The sequence below is a fragment of the Manis javanica genome, chromosome 1, assembly GCF_040802235.1.
Source record: "Manis javanica isolate MJ-LG chromosome 1, MJ_LKY, whole genome shotgun sequence".
Lineage (NCBI taxonomy): Eukaryota > Metazoa > Chordata > Mammalia > Pholidota > Manidae > Manis > Manis javanica.
Genome location: NC_133156.1, coordinates 213,277,451 through 213,296,134, shown reverse-complemented (window position 1 = coordinate 213,296,134; position 18,684 = coordinate 213,277,451). Strand labels below are relative to the sequence as shown.

Here is an 18,684-nt window from a genome sequence, read left to right as displayed (position 1 = left end):
ACATATACAGATTAGATAAGCAATGCATTTTTCTTTAGTCAAAGTAGAATTTATTAATCTTATTTCAGTGCAGAATTGGGCTTAAATTTTCCCCAGCAGTAAGTCTGAGAGCCACCACAGGTGCTGGTTCCATAGTGGGAAAGACAGAGTCATTATGGGAGGATAGAAGCTGTGCATCATTTGGAACCTAACTATCTCTGCTCAGACAGACTAGGCTATGTCTCTGATGGGATCTGCTTATGTTCTTATGTGAACCCAGAGCACCAAAGAAGTTAAAGCCCCACTGTACTACACTAACAATAGTATCCCTTTAGGTCAGCTAAATGACCTTTCCTTAAAAAAGTGAACAAACTGAAGTTTGTGCTCAAAAACTTCATATGTTATTATAATTAAATTTGTATTATTTATATCTAAGTGTTAATTAACATCATTTGATCAAACTATTATTTAATTATTTAAATTAAATTATTATTAAGGAAAAAAATATGCAGGCCTGTTGAACTGACCAGAATCAAGGCTGGCAATACGATTCATACTTCAGCTTTGCTCCTAGGGAAGTGTCTGCTAAGCACTCTTTGAATTTTTCATCCATTTCCTGGTTCTGAGTTTCACTGAACAAATTTTTCCAATCACCAACTTCACCTACAACACACAAAAAAACAGCAGACCCGGACATCTGTTAGAATATTTCTTTTTGATTTTACCATTTGTCGGTGCGGTGTTTCATTTCAAAATGTGAAAATGGATGCCTGAAAAAATTAGTCTTAAAAATGAATGTAACTTCTCTTATAAAAATAACAATATCCCTTGGAGTTTCCCTGTGGTTGTGTGGTGGGTGATGTGCTTTCTTTATATCACTCAAGGGTCTCCTGGCCTCAGTACTCTCCTATTTCCACCCATCTCCCAATACCTAGTATCTAAAACTCTACCCTTTGACAGTCTTTTTTTCCCCCTCTGAAGTCTTTTAAATACATTAAACTCCCCTTAAGAAGTTAAACTTTTACAGAAGGTTTTGTTTAAGACCTTAGATAGTGAATTTTTTGCAAAAAGTTATTATTTTGCCTGAGACTAGGATATGTTTTTCTTTTTTGTTTTTAAAAGTCAAGGAATTACTTCTTTTGATTATTTGGGTTGAAGGTGTAAATTCCTTGTTGCATAACCATTGAAATATATGTTTATAAAGAGAGTTTCATGATTTGAGGAAATGCTTAGATATATGAAAGGAATAAAATAAAACACAAAATTGTTTACAGATGTTATCAACTATGTACAACTGCACAGAGTAAGGCTGGAAGAATTAGGCCAGAAAGTTAAATCTGCCTCTGGTGGGAGAAACGTGGATAATTTTTAGTGCTTTCTCACATTTTTCTGTGCTTTCTGAATTTTCTACAAGGGATATTGTGAAATTTTTAGATTTTTACCTTATTTTAGATTTTTCCTTTTCTGAATAGTATTTGATTAATAATGTATAGAAAAGTTCTTCCCCCCCCCTTAAAGCGAATAAAGCATAAAAATCAGGGTTACCGTGAGGAATTAAACCAAAGCCAGATTTACATTCAATGTTGGACTTATAGTGGATTTTTTTATATTGGTCTTCATTTGACAAAATGTGGTAATGTCAAGTAGACTATGTTCAAATGCTGACTCCATTGTTGATTAGGTTTGTGACAAGGACAATTAATAGTCCTGTGCTTTGTTCCTCCTAGTTGTAAAATTAAGGATTTAATATCTTGTTTTCCATAAAACTTAAGCCCAGCAAAGGGTCTAACATACGATAGATGCCTGATAAATGATAGCTGTTGTTAGATGTTCTGCCTTTAAATCACATAATACTTTTATTACATATGCAATAATTTTTTTAAACCTGCCAGTCCTTAAGCTATATTATCATAAATTACCATAAGAAATTAGAATGATTTAATGAAATTTAGGAAAATCATCAGTGCCAAAGACAGCTAGTTGCCTGTCCAATACTCATTTTTTTCCTTCTTCCTTTCTAACAAAAACCCTGATTTTAACTGGGCAATCATGAAAAAAGAAATCACATTTCTCAGCCAATAGCACAGTGAGAGGTAACCAATGAGAAGTCCCTGCGTGAGGCTTCCTGCAATGTTCTTTATAGGGGGTTCATGCAGCTAATACATGTGATTCTGTCTCTTGCCATTCCCTTTTTATTTTAATGAAATAATCCTTTAATTTTCATGTAGTGGTGGAACTCCAGATGTTTTCTTGTCATGACAAGGTGACAACCAGAAAGACAGGAGCGACTTGGTACTCTCAAAGATATTATGGGGCTGCCGGTTCTAGCTCTGAAACGTGTCCAGACTCTCGTTAAGGGAGAGGAAAGAAGATCCTGTCTTAGTTAAGGCAAAGCTATCTGGATTGCCCACTACGTGCAAAGGGATGGATGTCCCAGAAACTAATGCAACTTTTACCTTTGCGGAACAGGAATGGGCCAACAGCACCGTGAGTTTCCTGGGACTTGGCTCGCATTGCCTGGAAGGTGCTCTGAGCTGAGATAGTTTGAATCTGCTCCCCAGTTAGAGAGAACCCAAAGAACTCAGCAGTTTGTTTTATTCCAGCAGCCAGATTCTGAAAACAAAATTTTAATGGATAAACATCTTTCTATGGGAATTGTGCCCTGAGCAAAGACAGTCTTCTTAGAATGTTTCAGCCTAACTGTCTGATTCATGTTTGTCTCTTTAGACTTACTCATACTTCCATATAAATATTTAAGATATCCCTACAAGATATTCTGTAGTGATTTTGTAGTTTCAATTTATGACTCTTGTTCAACTATTCAGGGTATAATGACAGTAAGCATTAATTAGTAGGTTAGAATTTTACCTAAGATGATATTCATTTTATTATAAAGTACCAATCTAGACCAGCGAGGAAATTAATGTATTTGTACATGTTCATTCTAATTCTCTTTTCTCCTGAACTCTATGTACAGCTAATATTTAATTCCTTCAAGAAAGTCCAATTTTTAGAATTGTAAAAATTAAAAACTACCTTGAAATTCACCTTGTCTAAATACCTGTGTAGATTGTGAATCCCTCAACCAGTACAGATTCATGAATCTTCCAGAACAGTTTTATAAACTGTATTCTACAAAACACCAGTATACCTCACGGTGGTTATAGATGTTTCATGAGGAAAAAGAAAAAAAGGATGGTGAATGGTTGAGGTCAAATAAGTTTGGAATCCTTTGTGTTAAATAAAGATAAGCTTTTTCCCTTATAGGATCTGTCAGTCTTTAATATGTCAATGTACAATGTGACTCTCTCAAACGAGCAGGCTATCTAATACAGCAGATCCCAAATAAATTTGAACAGGCAACCTTTTTCCAGCCCCCAATAAAAAATTATTAACATCTGGGGCAATACTGGCAGTCCACGGAGCACAAGTTTTAGAAAGATTATTCTAGACTAGAAAGAAAAAAAGACTAAATTAGTATGTTCTTTTATACTACGATAATACATCCTGTATCAATATAATACATTAATACAGAAGGGATGGATTCAATTATACTTTCCTTTGATAAGAATGTCAGGGAGACTAATGTTAAAAACTCAGTTCAGTTAGAGAACAACTGACACACTCCTTTCTCTTTTACATACTTTCTTCACTGCAGTTCCAGGACTGGTTTCCCTCCCACCTCATTAGCCACACCTTAGTTTCCTTTGCTGATTCTTCCAATTTTCCCAAACTCTTTATATGGCGGGGGTTGGGGGGCTCCAGGGCTCAGCTCTTGGTCTTCTGCTCTTCTCTATCCATACACTTACATACATAGATATGAAATCTCATGCCTTTAAATGCCTCTATGTGTCAAATTTATAACAACAGCCCAGAACTCTCTCTGCCTTCAAGACTTTTATACCCAACTGCTTATTTGACCTCTCCATTTGGATGACTAATAAATATCTCAAACTTACATGTCCAACACCCAAATCCTGACATTCCCACAATCCTGCTTTACCTGCTGCCATCTCCTACCTAGATTATGGTAACTCAGTCCTCCCCGTTGGTAAGGCCAATAATATTGGAGTCTTGTTTGACTTCTCTTTTCTCTCATTGCTCTTTCTCCCATCCAATGCAGCAGCAAATCCTGTTGGCTTTTTGTATTCAGAATTCAACCACTTCTCAGCACCTGCACTGCTCCTTTTGGTCTGAGCCACCATCTTCCCCTGCCTGGACTACTGCAGCCTTTTCACGGGTTTCTTTATACTCTCTTTACTCCTCTCCAGTATGTTCTCACACACTAGCCAGAATGATCCTAGTAAAGACATCAGCTCCTTTCACTCTTCTGTTCAAATCCTACAGTGGCTTCCCATTTCACTCACAGTGAATGCCAAGGTAATTTCAAAGGCCTGCCACGCCATTCCTCATACTCCACCCCAGGCCCCTTACTTCTGTTGTCACTGGTTAATCTCCTCTGGTTCATCCTACTGCCCCAGTCTTATCTGCCTCCTTCCTTAGAACAGAAAGGAGGCACTAAATGTTTGTGAATAAACTATTTTTTAAAATAACATATATAGAAAGATCAACTCACAGCCAAATGTGTGTTCAATTAAATCTCAGTTGAGATCTACCTATTGTTTTTGCCATCCATAATTTGGGCTATCTAGCCTAAAGGGAAAATAAAGCAGTCACTATTGGTAATAGGTTGTTAAGCATTATTTTATTTCTATTAAATAAACAACCTAAGCACCTATTCATGGTTTGTTTTTTTCTTAGCACTGTACCACATATCTGAGATAGTCCTTTTCTTTTTCTACTTGAATACAATGTTTGTTCATACAACCAGACATAAGCAAGTGCTCTTGTTACCATTTATAATAAATTTTGCTATAGAATATTAATAATCATAATCTCACCTCTTTCAGGTCTTCATATAATATGAACTTAACATTTTCATCATCTAGATGCTTGTTCCAATTAATTGCAAAATCAAAATAGCTCCCCCAACAAACTAAAAACACAGGGAAAAAAATGTCAGTCTGACACCAGAGCTAGCGCTTCCAAACAAAATGCTATCTGCACACCTTACCTCCTGTAGGGTGGATATTCTCATCTTCACTTTGCAAGTAAGGAACTGAAGTTCAGACAGATCAAACATCTTGCTCAAAATCACCCAGGCAGTGAGTGATTTGAACTTGGGTTTAAGTGCTAGCTCTACTACTTAATGGCTGTGTGACCCTTCTATTCCTTATCCTCATAGGGTTCCTATGAGAATGGAAATTAAGTAATGTGTGCTACGGATAGCATCTAGTGCCTGGCATGTAATAATTGCTCAGTAAGTGGTAGCTATTTTATTTTATCTAATATTAATGATTCATATATAATTGTGAATGATGAAGCCCAATCCAGGTCTCCCATTTAAATCCCATGTTTTCCAGTATATTCAGCTACCTCCGTAAGTAGAATTCAACAAGTTTGCAAGGCAGTAAGCCCAACCAAGTTATCACTGCCACATTTTACCATGTCAATTGAATAATTAGGCTAAAAGGATGGATTGAGAAACAAACATTCCTTAAAACAGACTGTCCCAATGACGACAGGTTTCTCATCATTAAATGTTCTCTTGTGCTATTAATGGGGTATCGTTTCAGACTTGCTTTAACTATTCATTCTGTCTTAGTGGTTAGAAATGAAATCAAAGCTCTCTTAGTAGTGCACCTTCTGTGCCCTTTTTTTCTCTCCGACACCCCAACCCCGATATTCAGTCTTTTCTTAGGAGCCAAAGCCATACCCTGTGCCCTTGCACGTGGGCTGGTGTAGCACTTCTTTGTCGATTACCTTTAAAAGTGGTCCTCTTAGCGTGACCTGTCAAGAGCTTCTTTAGGGTCATCTGACATTAATTCTTCCTTCTATATGGTAAAGACTCAACAGAGCCCCTAGTAAGAGGAGTCATCTATTCCTCTCTGGTCCGCTGTACCCATGGAAGTAGTCTCTGCCACTTACAAGCAGTGGGACCATTGGCAGGTAACTTAACTTTTTGGATTAGTTTCCTCATCTGTGCAGTGGGGCTGATACTGCCTGACTCAGACTTTGCTGTAGTCTTAAATGAAATCATGTATACAACACCTAATTTATTACCTGCAGCATTAGTAGGTACTTATAAAATTGTGATTATCAATAACTAGAAGTAAAACATTAACATGGTCTGACAAAGCTTATTTTCTTTCTGGTGAACAAATATCTCAGGTGTGGTTTCTCAGCGTCATTTTTCAAAAAATCATTGTGTTATACAGAGACTTGGGGGAAATTAAATAGAAATGCTTTTCTACATGACTGTATAGGCCTGTTTATCCCATGTCTGTTCTATGACCACTCTGTCTCATAGTCAACATGTAAATCATCCAAATTATTTTTAAAAGAGTAATGTGTTGTTTGATGTACAGAACTATGGAGCTCTCAAACTTCATTTAAAAGAAGCTCTGGTTCCTGGACCCACCTTTGTCTTCTTTCTTTCTTCAGCCTTAAACTCTTACGCTTCTTTGTATTTATGTGGTCATCTGTTGAAGTAGGAATTCTTTTACCATAGTCATACCTTGTCCTTCCATGAACTGTCTGAAGAATTCATCCCAAGAGCCATAGCTTGGAATATCAGGGACATCATTGTGGAAATGGTACAAAGATGCTGCTGTATCTTTAGGATTTCGGAATATCACCAATACCTAGGGAGAGAAAACTAAGTTAATTAGTGTAGGTCTATGTTTCCATGTTTGGAAAAGTGATACTGTGTGCAACATCCTCACAAGAGTGTGTCCTCTTGTACACTACATCATTTTGTTATATATACAGAAAGAAATGACAGTAAGAAACCAAGGAACAGCAGGTGGCAGATGAGACAGCCTCAGGGGAAGGGAGAAAAAAGAAGAAAATGAAGTTGATGTAGCTGAAAACCTTTGCTAATAGTCTTAGATAGTAAAAAGGCATATGTAGAAAATGTGAAAAAGGAAAGAATAAGCTCACTAGAATAGCCATGAGAGCACAATCTGAATGGTCAAACTGCCAAATAAAGTAAAAATTGCAAAATAATGTCAAGGACAGTGAAAATAATGTTTAGAATGTAGCAGGAGATCAAAGAATGGCAGGCCCACCCTGGGGCCCAAGGCGTGATGGGTGGTGTGGCTGAAGCAGAGCCTCTGACTTCCCAAGTTATGTCTGTTCTGATGAGCAAGTAATTCAGTCTTCTGAATTAAGAGTGTGAAATAAACTCTGTAAAGAGCAAAACAAAACCCAAGGAACTACAAGATTTCAGGAGACTGCTGGGCTTTTCCAAGGGAGTTTAGGCCTTCTGCCTGACATCTCCATTTCAAGAACAGGAAACTGGAGAGCACCATGTTGAACATTGCTAGTGACCTCTGAGGAATCTGAGATAATGTGCAAGGGGTTCAGAACACTAGAAACTGGCAGATGTCATTTCACTTTTGGAAAGGAGCAATGTGTGGATTTTGCAAAGTACAGATTTATAAAACTGACCTCCATTTGGGAGAAATTTATAGAATTGACTAATAGATGATTTAAGGCCACACATAAGAGAAAGCAGTAACCATCACGGGGCACCATGGGTCCTCTGAGAACAAGCTGCTGCCAAATCACACCAGATTTTTCTTGGACATAGTTTCTCCATCAGTAGATTTGTTGCTTATGATTTCTTGGGCAAAATGTAAGCCAGAAGCAGCAGCAATTAGCCATATAAAACTGACTGAGTACTCATGTGCAAAGGAGGCTAAATAAAGTAAACCTGCCTAGAGGTTCTTAATGGCATTCCCCTGTCCTGACTGGGTCATCATCAGAATTTTAATGAATGATTTAATAAAGATATAGAAACTATATTTATCAAATTTGTAGATGACATGGAACAGGGTATCAGGATCTCAAAACACTTCATCAGGCTAAAGAAATGAAGTCACACTAAACAGGATAAAATTGAAGAGAGATAAGTGGGCTGGGTCATACCTTTCAGTCAGATCTCAAACTCACCTTTGTCCCTGATCCAAACGGAGCAGATTCTTGTCCCCTGAGGGTTTTATATTTGGGTTTCTGATTATTACTCATTCGTTGCCCTGGCTTGTAGCAATTTATCATTTTACAAAGACATAAGTTTGGATGGCGAGGGCCAGCTGGCTGGAGTGTGGATGAATCCCCAGCATCACCCTCACACCTTGGCTGTGTCACTCTTCTCCTGCCCATGTATTCTGGCAAAAGTGAGACCTTGTTCAAAAGCCTAAATGCTCCAAATCCAAATGCTTCATAAATTACTTTAGCTTTCTTTCTTATGGAATAATTAAGGGGGGAAGAAAAGAGTCAACCTAGACTTGTGATTTTGTTTAACTGCATTACACTGGGGAAATTTAATGTTATTTGGTGGCTTTTGTAATTTGGGAGATTCTCACTGTAAAGACTGCTTAACAGAGCTGTCCAAGGCTGGCATAGGGGATAGAGGGGCTCCCTTATGATTGAAGGTGTTCATCATAGTCCAGCCAGCCACTTAGTGGAATTTAAACACCTAACAGTGATTAGAGTAGACAATCTTTAAGGTATTTTGCAATTCAAAGCTTCTAGGATTCATGTGCCACGATCACAAAGCTGCTGATTCTAAACCTCCACTTCCCTCGCAGTTTATGTCCAGCTCTTCCTTCTCCTCCATTATCTCCCCTCCTTCCTTTAGAACTGTTTCCTCCTTTTTCTTTGCTATTACTAGGCTATCCTCCCTTTCTTATTTGTGGCTTTCAAGAGTATAAATCTTTATTTTAATTAACTCTGATCTTTTCCTAAAACAAAAAAAGAGGTGCCAAGAAATAAGGAATAGAGGGGAGACCAGGTGACAGAAAACGAAAAGGATTGAGTGAAAACTAATCATTGTAAGAATAAATCAAAACTGGTTAATGAAACAAAATGTAAATGAATGATGAGTCACCAAAGCACTACAGTTATTCATATGTGAGATGAAATTGCTATTGTATGTGAAATCCAGAAATTAAATAGTTTCAGACCTTAAGTAAATAGTGCGCACGAGAAAGAAACAAAGAAACAATTTTTGTTCATTTTCCTAGGGTGTGTTCTTTTGTTACACACTCTAAATATCCTAGTGGGATTCTTAAATCTATTCACCACAAAACAGATTGTAAAATATGTTCTACTCTACCTATACATTTTACATCCTAGCTGAAAATGCATTTAATTTGAAGGCAACTGTAGCAAATATATCTGAAGAAAGAAACAACAAAAGAAATACTAAACCTCACACTTAATTTATTAAAATCCTATGGTGAGTAGCACATTCATCACATAGCTCAGAAGGCCAGTATCTATACATTGAAAACCTCAAATTAAAATGCCAGGAGGCGAGGACACTCACCTTGGCTTTGTTCTTGAAGAGAGATTCAGGTAACTTGTCGTAATGGAGGTGAGTTGTGAAAACTCTTGGCGATGGAAACTGTTTCATTCTCTTAAAAATAAACATGATAGGTGAAACGTAAAGTGTGTGTGTGTGTGTGTGTGTGTGTGTGTGTGTGTGTGTGTGTGTGTGTAGTAAATCACTCCAAGTTTAGTATCTGTAGTTTCAGGTATTACTATTGCTGTCTTCTCTTCTTCCTCCTCTATTTTTTTTCTCTTCATTTCTTTTGTCTTTGTAGGTGTGAGGAACAGAAAATCATAATTCATTCATTCATTAAAATCTTCCTTTTGAACTCCCTTGTTGGATCCTGCTTACCATTCTTTTTTGTCACTGAAAAATTTACCTTTCCCCACAATCATACCAAATCCTTTCGGTTCAAGACAGCCTGTTATCTGCTATCCACCCTTTCCCCTTCTATATTCAAAGTCTTTAACAGAAACATTCAAGCCTTTTCATAGTTCCTTCAAATCCATTTTTAATATCTCGATCTTTTTTGTTTTGTTTTGTTTTGTTTAACAACAAAACTCCATGCAGTCAAATATCCCAACTGAACTTGAAATACAGGAGTCACTTAAATACCTGAGAAATATTTTATGAGAGAATTCTTGTCATTATGAGGACTTGGTGATTCATTCTTTTTGTTGTAACCTACTTCTACTGATATTTTAAAAATGAAGTTTCCTGTTGCATCTGCTCGTGTTAGGGGTTTTATCTCAGAACCAGACCATTAGTAGGTCATGTAGGGAGTGAAGGCTTTTAAGTTTCATTTCCATACTTGTAGAGATCACTCACTGCTCGGTCATGTCAATTTAAGCGATAAAATGATGTTTAGATATTTATAGCTAGTTGCCCTGTAAAAACTTAGTGGTGATCTCTACTCAAGCAAGGGAAAAGTTTAGGTTTTAAAAATAAAAAAACATTTTAAATCGATGCTGTGGGTTCAGTGGTGATTAGTAGTCATAATACTTGATTTACATTAAATTGCACTTCTTAGTTTTAGACTTATTTTATATTCATTCACAACAATCCTCTCAAGTAGATATGGTAACCCCCATTTTAGGGATTAACAATGGACTTTGAGGTTTTAAGCACTTTGTGCAAAATTGCACAGATGGCAATTTTCAGATTAAGTTATAGAATGCCGTTTCCACTGAACTGCACAGCCAAAATCTCATAAAGACATATGAGAAATGATAAAGGATTTATGAGACATATGAGAATGATAAAAGGATTAGAAAAATATCCAGCTGGAAAATGAGAGTTAACTGTAACAAAAATAGATACACATATAATAATATGTTCATGAAAAATGTATGATAGCACACAACTGTAAGCAATGTAAAGACTAGACACAGGTATATCTTAAGAAAATATATATATTTTAGAAAAGTTTTCTGACTTGTGGTGTAATACATTTTTAAAAGAGAAGATGGGAATCTGGACAAATGTTAGCATCATTTCTAAAGGTGATGCTGAATAGCCTCTTTAGAGACCAGTTTATGCAATAGCCCATCCATTTCTCACTTAGGAAAAAACTTCTTAAAACTCCTCTGCACGAGTGCTGAGCTGGTCCTGAGAGAGCCGAGGCTGCCAGCCTCTCTGAGGCCTCCTGAGGTTGCAGTTAACCAGACCCAGGACTTAGCACTGACCTCCCCACCCCAACCCAACCCATCCTGCCCCACAGTCCCCGAACACCTCATTTACAAAGTGTCTTTCTGTTACTGTGGCGTGGGCTAGCATCCAATGTTCAAGTTTGTATTTCTCATCATGCCAGGTGTCTTTGTCACTTTCCAGAAACTGTTTCCTAAGTGCCAGTCCAGTGACTGTTCTTAGTGACTGAGTTCTTCTGTCTGTCTGTCTGGTGGAAGTCTTGGTGGTGAACACTTTGGAACGTTTTGCTGAGAGTGTGGTTCCCCCTTGAATACAGTCTCCTCTCCCCAGATGCATTTTTGGAGTATCTAGGTATGTGTGTGTGTATCCGCCTTGTTCTGTGCAGGCACCAAGGTCCTGAGACACATCCATCTTCACCCTGTCCTTGCCTTCCCTGGCAGGGAGCAGAACATCTGTCTCACACCCAAGCCCCAGTTAGTGATTTTGTTGAGGTGAGTGATACAGGTAGGCTGACCTGTTATAACCTTCATACACCTCAGTGACTTACTCTCTCAGCTGCCTCATGATCCTTTCCCATCGCCCCCCCTGCCTCCCCCCAACACACACACACACCAGAGTCATAATTGAGAGGGAAATCAGAAGTAACATCTTATTAGGCAAAGACTGGGGACTGCTGACATAATCTAAGTTTTGAATGGTCTAGGCCTTGGGTAACCCTCCTAACAGAATCCTGCCCATGTCAATGTCTTCAGATATACAACTTTTTTAGTTTTAGTTCATTTCCTCAGGTTTCTCAGCTTACTTTCCTCTTACTGTTTTTTTGTTTGTTTGTTTGTTTTTCAGTAGGCTGCCTATGCAATGTAGAGGCTAAGAAGCTCAAATCAGAAAACTTGAGTTCAAATCTTTGGTCTTAAAGTTATTAGCTCCTTGGCCTTGGGCAAGTCTCTAACAGTTTTATCTTTTGTAAAATGGTAATAAGGTTATTTTGCAATAAAAAGGAGATAATCCGTGAAAAGTGCTAGGATGATATGGTAAGCACACAGGAAGTATTAATTATTAGTATTTTACTCTCTAAACTAAAAACTAAAAAATCCCCCAAATGGAAGAAGTCTTTTTGTAGTAATTTACTGTAAGTTTAAAGGCTGTTTTGTACCAACCTGATATTTTTCTGGGTCCCCACATTCAAGTACGGGGAATTCTGGATATTGATACTTTTTTTTAGAATCAGCAAATATTAATTCACTAATGATGTGTAGAATCCAATTTGAACCTGTAAGAAAAATCAGAGAATCAAAGCTCATTAAAGCATCTTGATATAGTGAAGGCATGTTGTGTTACTTTAGCATGTATGTCATAACAATTAAAATCTACAACCATTCTCTGATGTGTACAATTGGTTCTTCTGTGTTTGAAGTAACCTGGCCTTTGAAAAAAAACAGTGTTTTGTGGAAAACAGCATTTACTTACATTATTATAAAATTCAAGTCATTATATTTCTCACATTTCTCCTTTAACAAGAGACAATGCTTCCTTTTGAATCCAGAATATCTTCCTTATAGAACAGTGTTCAACTATAGAAATTACTGTGTATCATATATTACATATTACTTGACTTTAAGTTAATGAGTATTTTCTATAGAGTGTATAATTTTGATTTTATAAAAACCTAGAATTGATTAAGAGAAAGAAAAATATTAAGGAAGGTTGGCTTTAATAAACACATATGAAATAACAGTTTAAAAAAATCAAAAGTAGATTGTGTAAAATAGGAGAATTTAGATTCTTAATGCCTTATCTTCTACTGATGAATGACCATTGTAAAACTGGTTTGAAAAACTGGAGGATTGATGTTTGATCCTGAAAAATAATCTATTACATATGAGTTAGCATATAAATCATCATATAAATTATAGTTGTGGCCATGCTTTTGTCTTCAGTTAAACATCATGATGAAAATCTCTGCTACTCTGAGTGCTCAATGGCCACTGGACTTTCCAGCATTCATGTTTCTGTGTGCTGGCTTCATGGCGCATCTCTTATATCCATCATGCAACATGTTGTTTTCACATAAACCTCCTCCCTCAACCACTGGGGCTTCCTAAATCTAGCAGTTCTAGATTTTGGTTTTACAAGCTATGTTCTTAACCATCGTGGCCTTACTCCCTGATTTCTGGCCAGCCTCATGTACATGAACTGCCCTCCTCCCACCTGTGCCTTGCACACTGCCCAACGTACCCCCTTTGAAAAAGTGTCCTTGTGAAGAATAATTTGTTATTTACCGCACTTTGGATAAGATGCTAGCACTATGTCACTGCTTCTGGCTTCAAAGGTGTCCAAGGCTTGGAAAGTTTCTGAGGTGCACATGGTGATCGGGTAAGGAATCCCCTGATAGGTGAAAAACAAACGAGAGAGAGTAGTTTTTTTTGATTTTTCCAGAGCTTCATCAATATAGTCAACAAATTTGGACTTAGCAGCCATGCTGGCTCCCTGCTAATGAACCTGCTCTGTGGTTGTCCCAGGGTAGCGACAGCTGTTAATGTAGTTTTTCAGGAGGTGGAACAAAGGGCTCCTCCCATTCACATGAGAAAGAAATAATTTAATTCTCATCCTTCCTCCCACCCCCACCCCGCCTTTTAGTATACACACCTCTGACAAAAGGCAAACCACAGGTGCAAAACAGGCTGAGAATCGGGGAATACTACCCCAAGGGTTGATTATATTACCATTATAGGCAACCCTCCCCAGGAAAGTAAGAATAGAGTCTCCTAATAGACGATAATAGATATTAAATATCCAACACAGAGTTATTTAACTGAATCAGGCATACAGTTCTCCTGTTAGCAAAAAGCAATTCACAGGATGAAACCTCTTCCTTGGTTGAGAGGATGTAGCTTTGCACTACATCCCCGATGGTGTGAGAAGGAAGCAACCGGATTGTGAGGTAATTTAGTGGCATGGAAAAGAGCCAGAATTTGGAGGCAGTCCACAGGACAGGCCCAGATCCATCATTTACTGCTTCAATGGACTTAGACGTCAGAAGACCTGAGTTTAAATCTTGGCTCTACCACTTACTAGTTGTGTTATTCTGAACTCATAATACACCTTCAAAAGTCTATGTAAAATGGAAATAGCAACAGCTGCTCTTCCTGACCTATTTAACAGTGGAGTTGTATGGTTCATAAAAGAGAGATGCTTTGTCAAGGGGGACACGCAATGCAGTGGTCCTCTGAGTTCATTCCTGCTGGTCAAGGTCTCCAGAGTGAGGCACTCACTCTCTGCAACTCAGTGTCTTCCCAGCAGCCACTCTCCCCTTTCCCTTGGGATAAAAGTTAGTCCTCCTTTGCAGCTTGGTGTGGCCCTGGGGTTAGGGGGAGGTGAGCAGAAATAACATGTGCAACTTCAGGGGATGACCTCAGCCCAGGAAGTTGACTGCTCTATAATTCTTCTCTTGCCCCTGTCCCACATCTGGAGGGTAGACATGATGCTGGCTGGCCAGATGTGCTAATTTGGAGAAAAACAGCACTTCTGGGGGATGGCAGGCCTATAGGAAATGGGACACATGGGGAAATAGTCACCCTCCCAGGACCACCCCTGCATACAGCAAACCCACTTTTGAACTGTATGTAAAGGAGCACAGTTGACTATCTTGTTGAGCAGTGGGATTGTCAGCCTCATTGTTACAGCAGGTCAGCCTATACCCTACCTAGTACACTTCTGGGTCAAAATTTACTCTCTGTGGTCTCTTCTCAAGTCAAGCTTCCATCAACATATACTGAGCTTTTCTTTTTTCCTTTCCCTTCTCTTCTCCACATCATTTTCCCTACTCTTCTTCCTTTTTTTTCCCTCTGACCCTAGGAATGCAGTTTTCTAAAACTGTATTTACTTTACTCTAAATGAATGCTAACACTTAAGGAGTTAACTCTTAGTTAAGCATGTTACTTAGCTGCTGTAGTTGTTCATATATTGGTTAAAATAATAGCTAATGGTGTAGGGGATCATGAGGAGAACAGTGTAGCACAGAGAAGGCACATAGTGAATCTGTGGCATCTTGCTGCACTGACGGACAGTGACTGCATTGGGGTAAGGGTGGGGACTTGATAATATGAGTAAATGTAGTAACCACATTGTTTTTTCATGTGAAACCTTCATAAGAGTGTATATCAATCATACCTTAATAAAAATTAAAAAAAAGACATATTGGGAAAAAAATAGCTAATATCAGAGATCCCTTCTATGTATCTGTTAAAGTAGTAAAATTACATGGATAACTTACTGTAATGTCATAACAGCCCTATGAAATCAGTGTTCCTAACTTTCCGTTTTATGGGTAGGGTAGTTGGAGCTTCACAGTGGTGAAGTCAGCCGTTTGAAGGTCGTGGAATGCAGGCAGTGCGGCTGAGTTCCTTGGCAAAAAATAATTTGCAGCGAGATCTCTCTCCGTGGTGTCGGGTTTAGTTGTTACCACCTCTGCATTCTTGGTGCTTCTTTATTTGCTGTGAGAAACAAGGCCAAGTGACTTTTCACTAAAAAAAAATTTTACTTTCTGGGGAGAGAGATTTTTATGACCACAAGGAAACAAATTCCCTGGATTCTAGAACATTTTATTTAATAAGAGCATTTTGGGACAAGTCCTATATCAAATGTATACATTGATTGTCAGATGCATTCTAATTTCATAAATGTAAGCATAGAGAAACACAAGCATGCAGAATAGACGTTTTATATGTTAACAGAAAGTATCTTACTGAGGCAGCTGGTGGATATGGGAGAGCAACTTTTCATCTCCATTTTACAGAGGAGAAGAAACAGCGTTCCTAGTTAGGACTAAGTATCTGGGTTTTGTTACATTTGTGGTTTTTAACTTTTTAGCTGGTAAAAAGGCAAAATTAGAATATTTGAAGGTCTTTCTATTTATTAATTCACATAATAATGAGATACTATTCACTGTAGGTAGGAAGGGTGTGTATTTCAGAACCTCCCTCCCAAAAAAGAAAAGAAGGACTGGACTCTCTGCCAAGCTGCTTAAGTGGGATTGTCCCTTACATTTTAAGGGCTTTGTTTCCCTGGGGAAGGTAGAATTTAAGACATTAATTCAAGTGTTGTTCTTGTCCTTCGCTTGCTTCTTAGTAAATAAAACATTAAAAAAGGACAATATGGTTGGATCCTATTCTGACACTAATGCCTGTAATTATAGGAGGACTTGGGGGATGTTTGGAATTGGTAATGTGAGCTCTGATTCTTGTTAGTCTCCCTAAGCTCAGGACAGCCTACCAACTTTACAGTTCTCCATACCTGACTCTTAACTTCCCAGCATGCATGATGGGAGCAAACAGTAGCATGCATGATTGCACAACCACCTAGATCATATGATGCATTTGCACTGGTGTGCCTGAATGAAGGTGGGCCTCATGTTTGGTGAAACCCCTGCTTCCTGTTCAGCTCCTGACCCACCTAGACCCAAAACAGTGGTGCCACGCTGGCTTGGTTTATGTGCCTGGTGGCAGCAGCAAGGGAGACTTATTTAAACCTCCTTTCCTGGGGATTAAAGAGATTGTTCCCTATTACCTTCTTTCCTTCTAATTTTTTCCTAGGCTTATAAAAAGAGAGAGAAAACAGAATGCAGAAATTGTCTAGGGTAATCTAAATCAAATCTGATTAGTAAGGCAAGGATCACATAGCATAGGGTTCCTATGTGCTGATTGGCCCAAGGCTGATTTTTAGGGGCAGGTAAATAGGCCCTAACTGCGCTATCTTCCTCTCTCTGTAGTGGGGTGTCCCTTCAGGATTAAGTTGTGATTTGTCTCTTCTTTAGCAAGAGAAGTGCTATCTCTGAGTATAGTTCAGGATTGAAATTTACCCTGGTATCCCAAGTATAGGGAGGGGGGTGTAATCTCTTTGTATTTTGGAAGTTTATTAAGAGCTGCCTTCCCTCTTTGGAAGCTGAAGACCAGGAAGTCACGGGTGGTGTCCCTGAGGTGGTGAATGCTGGAAACATTTAGGATCCAAGACAGTTCATCTGGTAACACTTTAGCATCCTAGACTGAGGGTGATAGAGAACCACTCCATCCAGCACTGGACAGGAGTCCTGCCCCACTTCCCCTGCTTCTGGGACAGTATCCCCAGAGGCCCCAGCTCTCCACTGCTCTGTGTCCTGTGGCCCTCTGAAGGGAAGGTGGGGCCATCACCAAGAGCCCGTGCCCCTCTTGTTCAGTAGGTGCTTTGTGGCACCCAGCAGCATTGGATCATCTAGATTAATCTCTGCTGCCTCACGTCAGGTAACTGCAAGAACTTTGCCTTTAGGCTCCTGGCCAGGTTGGCTAGCTGCCTGCCCTCTGAGGTAACCATGGGAGGATGGGCAGCAGACTTCTTAGATACTGGTTAGTGTGCAGATGCCTGTTGTCCTTGCCCTTGTGACCACTACAGAAGGCTAGGACTCTGTGCTGCCTTTGGGCCAGCTCTGGCCTTGGGTATGATGTAGCAAGGAGAACTTCCTCCTGGCCACTTGCACCCTCTGCTAGAGTTAACAAATTAGGGTCACAGTGGGAATGTACAGCCCTCAAAGGACCCTTTGGCAGAGGTGTTCAAGACTTGAAGAAGGATCTACCAGGCTTCTGGACTGGAGAGTTTGAGCATTTGTATTCTGGGGTTGGAGCTAGGGCAAATTAGTTACTTCCTCGCCCCCAATGTGCATACCTGCTGCTTGGGAGTCCCACCTGATACTTGAGAGAATCAGTGCCCCTTTGAAAATCTTTCACCAGAGTTTGTCCCACCTGCCTCAACACCCTCTACCCTCTACCCCAATTCATTGATAAAGGAACTTGGTAAGGGTCTCCACTTTTCCTGCTCTAAACTTTGTGGCCAAGTGGTCGTTACCTCAAAACATGTTTGTGAAATATATAGTTGGGTCTAGGATATGTAAGAAACAGATATGAGGATGTCGAGTTTTGTGTCATACTGGGAAACTTCCCCTCCAGTGAACAACCTCCCTTAATTAATTTATATATACTGTGGAAATGATTGAGTCTCTGTGGAATTATTTCAGGCTCTGTATCAGGTTATTTTATTCTTTTCTTTTTTCAGTCTGAACCATTCTGATTATTTTTTCCTCTTGTTTTGTCATCCTGCTACCTTTAACCCTGATGGTTGGAATTTTAAACCACTGTAGTAGGGCCTGGCAGCTCAAGGCATAGAGGAGTTGTCTTGTTAGTGAGTTTCAGCCCTGGGCAAGTTTACTATGGATTCAAGGAGACCGAAAAATGACAATGGAACGTTCTTGGGATGAAAGGGTTTATACCCAACTTCATTCCCATGGTGGCAGGTCAATCACTAGAATCCTGTCCACTCAGAGCAAGTCTGCATGCAGCAAGCCGGTCTCTGCCTCTAGGCCTCTGTGCCCACACAACCATCCCAGTCTCTGTTCTCAGCACTGCCACCACTCCAGTCTCCAGTCTTGTCTCAGCTCTCCTGCAGCCTTGCAGTCGTGTCACTGTGTCACCTAGACCACTGTGCGAAGCTCTTTATGTAGCATCAATAGCAACATATTGCTCACACGTGTGTAGTGAGCTAGCTGACCAGGGCCAGGTGAGAATCCTGGCCACAGGAACTTCCACTTTATCCACAGAATGTCTTAAGTGATCTATGTATTTTTTAAAACAAAGTTT

The 18,684-nt window shown here is 39.2% G+C and overlaps 1 protein-coding gene across 1 annotated transcript; it reads right to left on the bottom strand.

Moving 5' to 3' along the window:
- Nucleotides 1-509: 509 nt before the first annotated feature.
- Nucleotides 510-13,501, bottom strand: SULT6B1 (sulfotransferase family 6B member 1). The gene is made up of 7 exons (XM_017652320.3): nucleotides 13,303-13,501; nucleotides 12,181-12,293; nucleotides 9,374-9,463; nucleotides 6,557-6,683; nucleotides 4,881-4,975; nucleotides 2,436-2,592; nucleotides 510-642 (listed from the first exon to the last, which is right to left on the bottom strand). Exons 1-7 carry the CDS (start codon nucleotides 13,499-13,501, stop codon nucleotides 512-514), a joined length of 912 nt encoding a protein of 303 aa, XP_017507809.1. The 3' UTR covers nucleotides 510-511.
- Between the last annotated feature and the right edge of the window lie 5,183 nt (nucleotides 13,502-18,684).